Source organism: Festucalex cinctus, chromosome 2 (assembly GCF_051991245.1).
Source record: "Festucalex cinctus isolate MCC-2025b chromosome 2, RoL_Fcin_1.0, whole genome shotgun sequence".
Taxonomy (NCBI): domain Eukaryota; kingdom Metazoa; phylum Chordata; class Actinopteri; order Syngnathiformes; family Syngnathidae; genus Festucalex; species Festucalex cinctus.
The window spans coordinates 8,870,488-8,885,750 of NC_135412.1; the positions used below are offsets into that span (position 1 = coordinate 8,870,488).

At 40.5% G+C, this 15,263-nt stretch overlaps 1 protein-coding gene across 2 annotated transcripts; it reads right to left on the reverse strand.

Annotated features, from left to right (window-relative positions):
• Positions 1–349: 349 nt before the first annotated feature.
• Positions 350–14,603, reverse strand: col9a3 (collagen, type IX, alpha 3). Of its 2 annotated transcripts, XM_077512687.1 has the most exons (32): positions 14,269–14,603; positions 12,866–12,934; positions 12,079–12,114; positions 10,286–10,357; positions 10,069–10,122; positions 7,891–7,926; positions 7,767–7,790; positions 7,589–7,642; positions 7,367–7,420; positions 7,237–7,278; positions 7,107–7,163; positions 6,978–7,031; positions 6,195–6,248; positions 6,061–6,114; positions 5,929–5,982; positions 5,747–5,800; positions 5,550–5,603; positions 5,408–5,461; positions 5,257–5,310; positions 5,124–5,168; positions 4,990–5,043; positions 4,832–4,885; positions 4,304–4,357; positions 4,158–4,229; positions 3,805–3,840; positions 3,627–3,671; positions 3,519–3,551; positions 3,000–3,146; positions 2,873–2,927; positions 2,614–2,796; positions 971–1,048; positions 350–794 (listed from the first exon to the last, which is right to left on the reverse strand). In XM_077512687.1, the coding sequence occupies exons 1-32, from the start codon at positions 14,332–14,334 to the stop codon at positions 610–612; spliced, it is 2,037 nt and encodes a 678-aa protein (XP_077368813.1). In that variant the 5' UTR covers positions 14,335–14,603; the 3' UTR covers positions 350–609. The 2 variants fall into 2 exon arrangements, with proteins under 2 accessions (XP_077368813.1, XP_077368814.1); XM_077512688.1 differs by lacking the exon at positions 14,269–14,603 and having other exon boundaries at positions 7,767–7,785; positions 12,866–12,903.
• Positions 14,604–15,263: the final 660 nt, after the last annotated feature.

Sequence of the window (15,263 nt, forward strand, 5' to 3'; positions counted from 1 at the left end):
GACACCCACCCGCCCCACCCAAACAGCCCAAGAAAAAAAATGAATCTTTTTTTTTTTTTTTTCTACAGCTTTTTTGTTGCGGCTTTACAAAGGCCCAGTGCACCTATTTGCACATTTAAAACAAAACGCTTGTGTGCTGACGTAACACCTGCGATCGACATCAATGGGCCACATTGCTTTTACTCACCGTTGATGTTGTCGGAGTAGACCATAGAAATGGGGGCAAGGACAACATGTACAAGGTTTTTATACACAAAACACTTTTTTTTTTTTTTTTCCCCACTTGTTCAAAGTCTGAAAGTCTTCCGTGATAATAATTGGAGGGAATGCTGAAATGTTGTCCATGCGTCCACCTCATTTATGGACGACAGCCGGATTTTTTTTTTTTCTCAGTTGCTGCCATTGTTGTCACTTGTTGTTGGATGTTCATCTGCTCTCAAAAATGTCACAGCTGTCGACGTTTCGCTTCCAACTTGTAATATGCATATTCAAATAAAGAGGTTATTTTTTTTTTTTTTTTACCACCCTCGTCTTTAATTCCATCCTTTCCTCCCTTTCCCCCACCGTTTTTTCTTGTTGGTCGGGATGGCGACAAGTGGCAGGAAATGTTTAATAGTTTTTCAGGCTTGATGCTTTCCCGGCAACTGATGCTCCTTGACAGGCTGATGTATCACAGATTCCAGGAGTTCCTTGGTGCCCAGTCCTACCTACCCTGCCATGCTCTCCAGGCTCACCTGGGTCTCCAGGGGAACCATCGCGGCCATCTTTCACAATCCCTGGGACTCCTGGAAGACCTGTGAAAGAAATATACAGTTATTATGACGTTTTTGTCGATTTGTTTGGTTGTGACAGATTCACTTTCCACTGTTATCTCGACGCAAGATAACATGTATTGAATAGTGGTGCTATATAATCACACTGAATTGAAAGGTAGCCTTGCAATTCTCAACTGATGATGTCAGAACTGTACCTTGGTATCCTTGGTCTCCAACGGGGCCCTCGATTGCTTTGCCGATGGGTCCCTTGTCACCCTGCTCACCAACATCACCTGTTGTCAAAAAAGGCAACGTTCAGATGAGCACCTGCTTCTTACAACTACAGCACACTTGTACCTTGACTTAGGAGTTTCATTTGTTCTGTATTGACATTGCAGAAACAAACTGCTGCAAACTGCTGGCCGAACCTTTGGACCCCCAAAATCTTTACTTTAACATCAACAAAGTGAGCAGCAAATCATTTTCAACAGTTTAGATTAGCCTGGCTTGGGCGCCATCTTGTGGCTTACTACTATACTGTGGCGACCGCGGACCGGAGTAGACCCATGCAGGCACGGGGAGAACATGCAAACTCCACCCAGGAAGGCCGGAGCCTGGACTCGAACCAGAGCCCTCAGAACTGGGAGGCGGACGTGCTAACCAGTCATCCACCGTGCCGCCCTATTTGTTTATTTAATATTTATTTTTCAATATATAAACTGAGAAAAACCGCATTTAAAGCAGAGCACAGAATGCGGGTAGGTAGATAATAAAGCCTCGAGACAGAGATTTTGCTCCAACCTTTTTTATTTTTTTGTCATCTAATTATTCAGGTTACTCCAGCAATGGTTTCAGATCGAGCTATTCCTTATGCAACCTATCCATTTTTCTATCTATTATCAAATAAATATATAAAAACTAGGGGTGTCAAGCGATTAAAATTTGTAATTAATCGCATGACTTCAATAGTTAACACACAATTAATCGCACATTTTATATCTGTTGTAAATGTACAATAAAATGTACAATAAATTTTTTTCTAAGTAATCATACTCTAGTTAACACAAATGTGGAAAAATGTTAAATTGATAGAAATATGGCTGCATCTTTTAGTCATTGATACATTAAATTCACAATAATTCATAAAATTGAGTTAAAATTAAAAAGATGTACTGTAAAAAAAACGAGTGTGATATTGATTTGTATTGAAGTCATTTTCTGCCACCAGATGGCATAATTACATTTGTAAGACGTTGGTGACAGCTCAGTGCATTTTTCTTTTCATATTAAGAGCTATTTAATCTTTAACATGAAGCAACGTGTGACATTCTGCACATTTTTAAAATCGTAAACTACAACTTAACCCCAGCAGTATTACTGCTAAATTTTGACGTGCACGTGTCTGCTGCGTTGCGACTGAAATTCCTCCATTACAGGCTATCCAAGTCGGGGGCGGTCATTAATCACATGTTAAAGGAAGTTTAAATTAACTCAAAATTAGCGAACTAATTTTGACAGCCCTAATAAAAACAGAATAAAATAATGTAAAAGAAAAAAAAAAAAAAGGTAAACAGGCTGAAATTCATGATGACATGTGCCTTTAAGGGGCGTGGCCTAGTGAGTGAGGTCAGGCGATTGCGGAACATAATGGCCCAAACCACTTACTGTTCGGTTGCTTAGCAACCAGCGCCAAATATAGGAACGCCTGTCATCATGTTCCTTGTGACAATTTTCATTTTGTGTTTGTGTGCTTTATTGTTTGTCCTGTTCAGTAAACAAGTGTAACCGAGTGTCGCCCTATCTGAAGCTCACTCATATGTCAAGGTGTGACGATCCTACCTGTTTTCAACGGTCATACCTCTGGTACCAGGATCCCCGAGTTCTCCCGGCAGGCCTCTGTATCCCGGAGGTCCGCGGGCACCCGGGTGGCCGATGGAGCCGGCAACTCCGGGCTGTCCTGGAGGTCCGGAAGGTCCGGGTCGGCCCACCATCCCCGGTGCCAGAGGTCTGCGGAGATTGGCGGCCAGCTGTGCAATTTGATCTGCGGGCCATCAGACAGTCAATTCCCATCTTACATTTCTTTCGAGACTAGAATGAATTTGAATGTGGATCTTCACCATCGATCATGGAGCCACACAACTCTCTGATGTGCTGCTCACTCGCTAGTTTACCCTAAAACACAAGAGCGAGATTTGATTATGGACAAATTGTTTTGTTTGTTAATCTCTCAAATGAAACACTTACAGGTACACCCGTCTTTCCAGCAATCCCAGAAAGACCCTGTTCTCCCTGGAAGCCCATTAATCCGGGTTTTCCCGGGGGCCCTCTTGCCCCAAGTTCTCCTTGTGGCCCCGTGACACCTTTAGGTCCCAGTTCTCCTCGCTTCCCTGCCTGTTTCCAATAAACACTTTAAAATGACTTGCATTTTTACATTAAGTGCTAAGTCAATATAACGACAAAACGAAAAAAAAAAAGAATCTCGGAACATGAAACTCATCAATGCCGTGCTTGTAATCCCACAAATTGTGCTGCACCTTCATGCTACTCATCTCTTCCTTGTGCCATTTAGGCAGTCAATGATGCTGAAGAAACAATGCCTGCCTCTAATTAATCCCATTAAACCTGGAATGTGAGGCAGAAAGTGCAATGACTGCATAAATGACAGCAAGGCAACCGGCAGACCACGAACATAACAGTTATACGCTCTTCACTTTTATTGGGGTGCGAAGGTTGGCTGTAGAAATCCAAATGAATGCAACCCACCTCTCCTTTTTGTCCAACAGGTCCAAAATGGCCCTGTAAATAACAGATAAACAGGATGTAAGTGGCGTTCTAATAATTATACGTGCGACATTTGGCGAGGATACTTACAGGTTCTCCGTTCTCTCCAGGTAAGCCGTCGCTTCCCGCTACTCCCTACATAACAACACGACATCACACAGTCACTCTCATACATCTGCCCTAATAGCACAATAAAACAGGCAGACTAAAACAAGAGTTGAGCTGAGGCTTTGTTAAGCATGACCAGCTTGAACTTGAAAATATGTACCAAGTCTCCTTTCGGTCCCGAAGCTCCAACTGGCCCCTGTGAGGTTGTGGGTGGGGGTGAGGGGGGACAGAACATCAATGAGAGCAATGTGGAGACATTTGTGCAAGAGGGTAGGAGATGAAGTGGGCCGGGGAGGGGTAGGATGCTTTTTTTTTTTTTTTTTTTTTTTTTTTTTTTTTTTGCAGAGGTGGGCAGCAGGTTGTGGGGAAGGGGAAGCGATATAAAGACCATCTTTGTTCAGTCCTTCAGTCAGAACTCCTTTTGGCATTCATATTGATATTTCTAAAGACAAATATTGAGATATATGCTACTGGTGATTTTTGATGTCAGCCGGGGGTATTTGACGGACTCACTCTTTCGCCAAACTGTCCCCGGATTCCTGTTGGACCTGGAAGACCTGGATCCCCCAAAGTTCCTGTGCTGCCCTGCGGGACATGAAAATGGCTGATAATATCCATTCATGTAACAATAACAACAAAAAAACGCTGATGGGGTTTACCTGGAAACCTTTGACCCCTTGAGGTCCTGGGCTGCCCGCAGGTCCAATGCCTCCCTGCAGGAAAAAACACATTGCCTAATAAAGACTGATCACATTGTGATTAAAATATTTCTTAATCAGACGAAGTATGCTATATTGACATAATAATGATATGAGATGTGATTCATATATCAATTGCTATGCTTTTCTCTCATCGCTCAGGGTCTTATGCAAGCACAAAGACCTCTTTGTCTACGGATCTACCGGTATGAATACCTCCTACAGTCTATTTATACTGACTCCACAGCCGCCGACTTCTCAATCTGTAGCAGAGCTGCTTACTAACATTTGATACATTGCCATTCCTCTTTTTAAGGACAGTCACTTTCCACACGTTTAAAATTCATCTTGTCCCAGTATTCAGGCTACACCCTGAACTGCTATAAATAAATAAGATTATAAAGATTCTTCAAGGTTTCCACAATTTGACAATATTACAGAGTGACTTTGAATGTTGTGCATTTGATGGGCGTATGGGCACAGACTTACCGCTACTCCTCTGGGTCCTGCTATGCCTCTCTCTCCTGGTACACCAATGTCACCCTGTGGTTAGACATGAAAGTGTTGCGAAACCAGATGCTGCATTGTTCAAAATGGAATTGAGCAACACGTCGGAGAGATTCAGGATCTGCCCACCAGATACATACAGGAATACCTGGCTCTCCAGAAGGTCCCGTCTCCCCAGACTTTCCCTGATCGCCCTGAGGAGAGAGAGAGATGTTTTGCATAGTTCTTCCTAATACTTACATTTCGGAGGCTTGCATTTGTATTTCAAGCTTACAACTTCTCCTTTGGATCCTTTGCTACCAGCCTTTCCTGGTAGACCCTGTGGAGCAAAACACATTCACGGTGAATTTGTTTTAGGCATATGGTATGTTCAAGAGGACGCACAACCAAGTCTAATTGCAACTTACAGGAAGTCCATTTGGTCCTTTTTCTCCAACTACCCCATGGCGTCCAGCATCACCCTAACCAAACACACAAACTGTGACTGTAAGATCAGTCATAAGTAATCAGACTGTGGCTCGCTGGTCTCTGTCAAGAGGCCAAAACTGTCAAATTTACCTTCTCGCCATCCATTCCTGGTGTGCCATCTTTGCCATCTCTGCCAGGAATTCCCTGTGAGGCGATCAGACAGACTTAACAATTCCTTTGCTGTGTTTTTATGGATCATGTAAAAATGCATTTTCATCAGGTGGTCACTTACGGGCTCCCCTTTGGGTCCAGCGCCACCAACAGCTCCTTTCAGACCAATTGTACCCTGTTCAAAGCACATATGCATGTTTAACACATTCAGTGCCATTGACGGCGATAGACGTCAAAAATCCATTTGAACTGGTCTGGCAGTGAAGGAGTTCATATATGATAAATGAAGATCTTCCAAACTCCAAATCCTTGACTCACAATTTCTCCTTTGGGACCTCTGAAACCTTGCGGACCCCTTTCTCCAGTATCACCCTGGATGAATCAGAAGAAACACAAACAGCTATTTATTGATGGGACCAGAGTTTAATTGTGGCTGTGGAATATGACCCAAACGTTATCTCATTTTCTTCCAAGCGTTTCAGATATAAAGAGAGACTCACTGTCTTTCCAATGATGCCGACGATGCCAGGTTTGCCCCTGAACCCTGGCAGACCCTACACACAAACAAGAGAATTATAGCAGAGGACATACACGTTTTTCCCAGTGAAGTTGAATCAGTTCCGTTTTCTTACTCTGTCTCCCACGGATCCCATCGGACCCGGCACACCTCTTAGACCGCGTGGGCCCTGGAAAATATCCAAGCAACATGCTGAGACAGTCGTTGACAAAGAGTCCTGTAAAAATTGCGATTTTGAAATGACCTCACCTGCAGGCCAACTGTGCCTGGAAAACCTGGCGGACCAGGAGGACCGGCGTCACCCTAAAGACAAACCAGACACTTAAAACAACAAGTCGGAATCATCTTTAACTGCCAAAAACGTTTAATAACGATGACTAAAATCATGATGTATAACGCCATAAACGTTAAATGACGGCAACTACTTTTTTTTTTTTTTTTAATCAATGGAAAGTGCAGCGCTGCATGGTCAATGAGTTGTGGAATCAAAAACACCCAATAACTATGGCCAGCAGATGGCAGCATTGTATCTCTTTTCAATGGGCTGCTGGTGTATGGAATTAAAAAGAAACATGACGGAATCTAATGAAATCTGATGAAATAGAACGTTTTCAAGGATGATGTGAATAATAATCAAAGCCTTTGTCACATTAAACCTAATCCACAGAGCGTCACTAAACAAAAAATATTAGTGTCAAAGTCACTGTTGTGGAGAAAATGTATCTTTTCGCAAAAAGTTTGTTTTCTCCTTATCTTTTCAATTTTCGCTCAATGTCACTCATATTACCTATTTTCAAATGGTGATTATTACTCATGAACGAAATAAGGTAGAAACATACTTTTTTTTCTAATGAAAGAATGGAATGCGAGCTTTCAGTTGCTACTCACATTGCATACGTGGTAAAAGCACACAATATTCTGTTTGCCTTGAAAGATGAGTTAAAATACTCAAAATCGTCTGGCACTGTGGGGGTTGTTTTTTGATAACGCGTGGCAGTAAAAGAGTTTGGACAGTTGTGCCATATATCATACCTTCTCTCCATTTTTCCCAACTTCTCCCTTGTCTCCTTTATGGCCTGTGTGACCCTATAAGAATACTCACAACATTAAGTGACAGGCGATTGATTATAGGGAGTTGCAATTGCACTCATAAATAGTCACCTTAAATCCTGGCATCCCTGGAGGTCCAGGTGGTCCAGGGGGGCAAATGGCGGGACACTGTATACAAAAACCACTAATGAACTCGCTCTTTATGCAGCTCATTCAGGTGCATGCATCATTGCATACTCACCAGAAGGTCACCAGTGAGATCGTGAAGAGTACCAGGAAGACCCTGGAAAAGCAAGACTTGTTGTTTTCATGCAACATAAATAATGATGCAACAGTATTATGATAGCAGCACTATTTTTGACTGCACTTACAGGTGGCCCATCAGGACCAGGAGGTCCGGGAAGCCCTGGAAGACCCTCAGCACCCTGGTAAGATAAAAGGACATTCCAGTCACCTTCGATGTCTCATCTTGTCTCGCATGTGTCGTAATGTGGAACACTCTCCAATGTTTCACATATGTAAAGATTGAGTGGATGACGCTCCACCCCGATGACGGCAGGAGCTCAAATTGAGGATATCAGACAGAAACTCACCACAGCACCCTGAGGTCCGACTCCACCTGGCAACCCGTTGGTCCCGGGTAAACCCTACAAACAAAACACATTATATGTGGCTTCTATCAAAAGAGGACAGGCAGTGAGTATATTCTTCCACGATTGAAACAAATACATTCTTGGACATAACAAAAGTATTAAAATGTTTTTAACTTACGGAAGCTCCTGATCTCCCTCTGCCCTACGGGAAATACAATAAGTATTACCGGCACAAATTCTGTTTTAAATCGTGTCAGTCAGGGCAATGCTGGTGGAGTTTGATGTTATGTTGGGGTACTTACAGCAGGTCCAGGTGGGCCGGGAGGTCCGGGGTCTCCCTGCGGAGGGAGAAGCAAAAAAGTGTGATCATCTGAATCAGTCACTTGAAATTGTGCAATGCGGCATTTATGACCAAATAAAGTAGTTTATTCTGAAGTCTTAACACAATATGAAAATATGGCTGATGCTTTGCTGTGATAGGGGTGTCAAAGTAAAAGCATTAACTTTGGAGATGAATTTCAATTTTCTGTGGCAGCTGACCTTCACTCACTTTACTTGCAGCCAATTCAGATTGGCATGAAGACAGACTTTTATGTAGTTTTAATTTTAAAAGTTGTTCAATGGCTCTTTGGAGAAATTAAAAATAATTTACACATTTTGCTAAGCCAAATTTAAGTACCATATTAGTTGTACGGCATTAACTTTGACAGCGCTACAAAATATACTTTGTATTTGATGATTGCACATTAATTCCCAGATTTTACTTAAGTAAATAACTGTTGCAACCTTCACATAATATACTAGTTGAAAATGTGATTAATTATGGCAAAAGTGTGTGATTAATTTGTTAAAAAAAATAATCACTTGTAACTTTGGAAAATTTAAGATAAACTTCTCTAACATGACTGTATAATTCCTGTATCAAATTACTGTATGCCAGTATTGATCCTAACCCGAATATTGACTGCATGTAAACGTAGGCATGTAAACATAGGCAATGATTGGGGTAATTGTATTACCCCACATCATTCGACATCTATTGCAAAAAAAAAAAAAGACCTCACCCCCACACAATAAATTTTGTAGAGTACATTTTACTCTAAAAATACTCTATTTGGTCCCACTCTAAAGAGAGTAAAATTTACATATAGAAATGAGTAAAATATTCAGCATAAATTGTATTCAAAGCATGTTTTACTGTGCACAAGAGAATTGGCCTATCCTATAACAAAAACCTAGTAAAATTTTTCCACTCAGAAATTTTAAGTACATTTTAGAAGGATTTTTTTCTTGGTATATTTTAGTAGTTTATTAAAAAAAAAAAAAAAAGCAAACAAACTCACGACCTTCATTTTGGAAGATGACCACTCTACCACCTGAGTTATGCCACTCCCACTGCTTGCTAATATCCATAATGAGACCATCGTTTTTGGTCTTGGAGGTACGAAGATTCCAGCTGACACAAGTGATATACTAAAACACAGTAGGAGCGGCATTGCTCAGGTGGCACACTGGCTGTCCGCCGACCTGAAGTTTGTGGGTTTGTTCCTCAACTCTTGAGTGACTTTACTTTAAAAAATAACTCAATAAATTTGCAAAATTTGGTTGAAATGTCTCCCTGCAATATTTACTCAGTGAAAAATCTTTAATAGTTGTCTCTAAAATCTCTACAATTTTATTTTTTAGGCAAATTCTCTCGTACAAAGTGAAAATATTTTGAGTAAAATTTACTCTGAATATTTTACACTCTTCCAAGTATAAATTTTACTCTGTTTAGAGTGGGACGAAATAGACTCTTTAAATAGAGTAAAATGTAGTGTACAAAATTGACTGTGCTCCCCCAACCTCTTCTTACTGTTTTTTTATTTTTTATTTAACCCCCTAACATCTGTATTTGGAAAGGCAAGAGTCCAAATAATCGCAAAGATGTTAACACTTCGCTTCACTGCATTCCTCGCAAACAGATGCGATGTGACTTCAGTTGCTCTCTTGTTTTGTGATGAGTCAGAGCACTATATTTGCGTGCAGTAATCAGCGTGCTCTACTGTTTTGCTAATGCACAATGTGCATAATGTGGCAGCAATGAGCAACTGGGGACAAGCGTCCTCATTAGGGTTTACTAATTAGCTAGATTACTGGGGGAGGTTGAATCTTTGAAAGAAGATTTGGAGCATTTTACTTCAATATCATTTCTTTTACATTCATAATGCGTGTGGGTGTCATTATAAAATGTGGAAAACAAATATAGGTTTGTCACCCTCAGAACGATGGGGGAGGAATTCACATTCCGGGATGGATTAGAGAAATAAAGCTGATTCTGACCCCTCATTAAAAGTGTTCAGACCACAAGGCTGAGCCCACTTGACAAATCTCGCTTGACGGAGGTCATGCAGGCACCATACCTTCATCCTCATATAACCTGCAGATATAGCTGAATTCATCTTCCCTAAACGTATCAACAGCACACAAGACAGACTTACCGCCTCTCCTGCCGGTCCGTCCTTCCCATGGGGACCATCAGGACCTGTCAGACCCTGAAGAAAAGATGGATTTCATCACTTTGCATATTCTGTTGGGATAGCAGACATTCTTGAGAAAAAGAAGACTGATTCTGATTCATGCCAGAAAGAAAAATGTAAAGGATTCATTCTGAGAGAACAACACAGGTGGTGTGCTGATTTGAGGCACTTGACTTACATCCACCCCCGGAAGTCCTGGCAAGCCTGGTTTTCCTGCGACTCCTGGTATTCCTGCTTTTCCTTTGGGGCCCTGCAACAAATAGAGCATCAGCAAATATCTAAATATACATTGAATGTTTAGTTGAAGACTTGGGGGCCATGCACTGTAAAAACAAATAATTATTGTTATTATTTTTTGCTTGGTGAAATAGGGTAGTCAGTAGGGATGTCACAATAAGGGCAATATTGTGATATCGTGATATTAAAACTGCCACAATATCGTCGTCGTCATGTTCACAATATTTAAAAGGAACACAACTGTTAAAAAAGTCAGGTTGATTTCCATTTGTGCAGTTCTAGCACCCTCTAGTGTCTAGTTTATTAGTGCAATTTAATTTTCATTAGGGATGTTTTGGCCTTCTATGTTTAAAATCTATGCTAATAGTCAGATGAGGGGAACCTAATGTGCTTGTGAAACGATAATGTGTGCTTGCATTACCAAGCAAGTGCCTCAATATTGTTATTAGCGATTGTAGATGGTTTATATGCATTTCTATTATGTACAAAAGCACAATATTGTGCTTTTTTTTTTAGTATGAGCTCTCTTTTTTACAATATTGTGATCTTTTTGAAATATCGCCACAATATTGTGATAATTAACGTATCGCGATCTTCATATCGTGATATCGTATCGTGATGTTTGGATATCGTTACATCCCTTGTAGTCAGTCTGTCAAATTTGTTTTCTTTTGAAAACATTTCATTGGTGGTAAGATGAAAGGTAGGCTGGACTATTAATTAAGAGAGAAATTCAAAATAATAATAGAATAGCAGTATGGGAAAACACGTTATCAACACAGTATTATGTGTTTGTTTGTTTTTGCATGTTATCCCCTTTAGGGTCCCAGTTTGAGCTGGAGATTAATCCAACTGATTTGGGGGGAGCGACACACAGGTTGGAGGGATAGCGGAGGGGTACTGGTTGCCAGTCAACTACAAAGCGCACAGTTACAAGCATTCACACGAGATGGACCAATCTCACTTTTTTCAGGGCCTATACGATGCCAATTCTTAGTAGTCATAACCAATATTTGGCGCTGTTACTCATTTTCAGTTAAAAAAAACAAAAAAAACAAAAAAAACTGTGGTCTTTTTTTCTTTTTTTTTAAATAAATACAAATGCAAATCTTGACTTTGTTGAAAACACTTAAAGCATGGTTATTGAATAATTTCTCAGACTTTTCAAAATGTAGTTTTTTATTTATTTATTTTTTATCTTAGACAATAAAATGTTCACTGCGATTGGGTGGCAACCAGTTCAGGGTGTACCCCGCCTACTTCCCGAAGCCAGCTGGGATAGGCTCCAGCACCCCCGGCATCTTAAAAAGTTGGAAGTTAAAAATGGAAACTTAAACAAGTAAATACCATAACCCAAAATTAAAAAATATCTGAAATCTTAAACTTTCACATTTCTTTGTTTTAATGTTGAACAAAAAGAAATGGTTCAGAAGGTTTCCAGGGTCATCAGCATCTCTTATAAAGTTAACTGAAAATTTAAATAAATAGTTCCCTGAGATTAAAATGGTCTTACAGTTACATTTTATCGTTCGTCAGATTTTAAAAAATAAAATAAAAAAAAAGGCCAGTACCGATATTGATAACTGGCCTGGCCGATTGTCCGTCTATCCCTAATTCACACACATGACCACACTGATGGACATGGCATGTTTGTGGAATCCCACACAAGCAAGTGATAAACATGCAAACTGTGAGGCACTACACATTTAATAACAACATTATTAAAATACTCACTGCTTTCCCCGCCATTCCAGGAGGTCCGGGCTTGCCCTGTAATTAGCAGACATATCAAGGATACAGTATATGTATGCATTTCATTACTTTTTTCCCTTTGGGAAAAAAAAAAAAAAAACATCACAGGGAATGTATGATACGTTTCTACATGGCTTTGGGGGAAGAACAAACAAAGCTAAAATGGTCACATGATCAAACCCCTCCGCTGGTTTTGATGGAGGGGACTGAAGGTGCAGGGAGGAGGTGTGAGGTGAAACTCTGGCTAGTCGCACACAGCTGGGGAATGCATGAATAGATCCTCTGTGTGCCTTCACCCCACTGCTGGAACGAAAATATCTCCAAATAAAATATTCTCACTTTGCCTTACAAGGGCACATTCACATAATTTGTGCCAATAATCATAGTGTACAGTACTGTCCACAAGGGAAGGTAATCGAGAACTTTACAAAATGGGGCAACTGTAAATAATAACTCATACAAACTATTAGATAAGTTGTCCATCAAGTAAGTAGATGCACACCAAACCTTGATTGCTCTTGCCTGCCATTATTGGCATGAAATAATTGTGGGTGGGGATGTGGGAGGGGCCACAGTGACAAAATCTTTAAGAGACCAAGAATGCACGTCTTTATCCTGCAAACGTGAAAAACGTTTTCTAATATAGGCCCTATATGTTTTGAATGTTTAGGAATCCTGTCTCGAAGCCGACATGAACCTGCTAAAAATCCACCATGTTTTTCATTTGCTCACAGGGGCCGATGACTGTTAGAGACAAAGGTCAACTCACATCAATGCCGTCCCGTCCAGGGGGCCCTGGCGGCCCTACTGCCCCAGTGGCTCCTCGTGGCCCAGGCCTCTGCAATGCAAGATAAACGGAGCATCATACAAGGTGTCACCATGCAGCACAATTCATTTTCAAGTAATAAAAAGTTGATGTAACTTTAGTGCCATCGTTGTGCAAGAGAAACAAGACATAAATGCACTTTAAAACACTAAACAATGCAGTCAGGAAAGATTAAATGAGAAAAAAACATTGAATCCATGAATTCAGTGTGGATTTGTCCACTGAGCTTGTGTGTTGGTCTGAGTGAACAGAGGTGGCATTGTGTGCACGCCACACAATCTGTACATTCCACAGGTTGAAGAAAAACACGAACAAAATCTGGCAACTGCACCAGAACCACCATATCACATTCATGCAATCAATGCAGGGATGTCCAAACTTTTTCCTCTGAGGGCCACATCCAAAAAAATCGAAGGATGCAAGGGCTGCTTTAAAAATTTTCAACTTTAGTTCATTAAATTGCACCATAATCAGTCAAGCAATTGTCTATTGTTTATATATTGCAGTTACTTTGAAAACATATATTGTAAAATGAGATGAGATAAATATTTTAAATAACATTTTTAAAGCAGTTAATTAATTAATCTAATAGGTTCACAATTCGGAGAAACAATTTTTGCGTCTAAAAATTAATTACCAACTATTAACCTCAGTGTTAGGAAGATAAATGTTCCCATTTTTCTTGTCAATAGTTCAATTGTATCTTTTCATAGAAAATCTAAAATGATTTAAATATTAGCAGTGGTAGTCTCCACCAACTATACAAATAGAGTTTTTTTTTTTTATCATATGCCGCGGGCCACTGAAAAATGGTTGGCATGCCACAAATGGCCCCTAGGCCATAGTTTGGACACACCTGAATTAATGTATACTTACTTTAAATATAATAATAATGTCAAATTCATGGTCAGGGGGATAAGATCTGGCACATCACATCATTTTATGTCACTCAAAAAACTGTGTATTCCATATCTCATAGGAAATGGATGTGTTCCTTTCATTATGAATTGCATTCATTTCAAATTTTAACTGATTTCACAAGAACATATTTCCCCACCAAATCATCATCATGGTCATCTTGATTCAAATACATTATTTCAAACATAATTTGTTGTTAAAATACAGATGTAACAATCAAATGCAGGGGCAATGTGCATAAATAATAATATGAGGTGATTAGGCTGCACACTTGCCACATAGGGAACCTAACTACGCTGCACAAAAAGACCGAGTGACTGGGAGTAAATAACACACCGTTTTCATGTTGGTTACTAACACCTCCATAACAGGCTTCTTAGGAAAAATGACAGCTGTTGCTTATCAATGGACCACTGATGAAAGCCTACCTGGCCAGAAGAGGATGTCAAAAGCTGGCACAGTAAAAGCACCCATAGAGCCGAGAAGGTCGTCATGCCTCCCAGCTCACTTCCCAGCTCAGCTTTCACGCGGAAAAAAAAGGTCCAAACCAAGTCGCCGGTCCTGGCTCGCTCACCCCCCCAAAGGAGTCCAACCGAACCTTCGTTCCCTTGAACGCGCGCAGCTCCTGAATAACGTCCCTGAATAGCTTCCAGATAAACCCGAACCTCCAGAAAGTAGGAAGGGGCTGAACTCAGTCTGGACTCGAGTTGCCGCGGGTGAGGGGGGTGAGGAAGAATTGGCACTTTACACCTGACGAGGAGTACGGAGAAAGTCCAACAGCGATAGTTGGGACTATTTGTCGAGTGGGCGGAGCCAAAGGGTTGCGCTTTGACCAACCACAAGACAGATTTGCAGTGATTGACATCTTCAACACAGCGCTTTTGTTTCCGCGTTATTTCTCCATCACCGCTATTTTCAAGTCAGAAGATAAACTTATATTGTTCTTGATCAGTCTTGGCAAGCTGGCAGAAAAACATGAAGACAAAATTTTTTTTTAAAAAGAAAAGAAAAACACTAACACACCATGGAAAAGTCATCAAAAAAGTGGAGAAATGTGGCACAACTAACCGACCCCAAAATCATGGTTCGTGCTCACAACCATTTAACACTGGTTTGAATGAACTTGGTTGAGACAGCCACGCGCCCTCAGTTATCTACACAAAACTTTCAATTAATCTTGTGATTTAAATGATCATACCATAAATAATGAATTGATGCAGAAAATGAAAAATCCCAAGGGCTCATACTTTTTCCACCCATTGGACACTTCCATTACATTATGATTGTTTAATATCCCATCTGTTGTGGTAACAGAAACAAACTTAATACCCCTGTGGAGATTTGAGTGAGTCGGGTACCAAAGAGGAACAGCTTGCCATGTGCATCATTGTAAAATAAATTGATTAATACTCTGACATTAGAA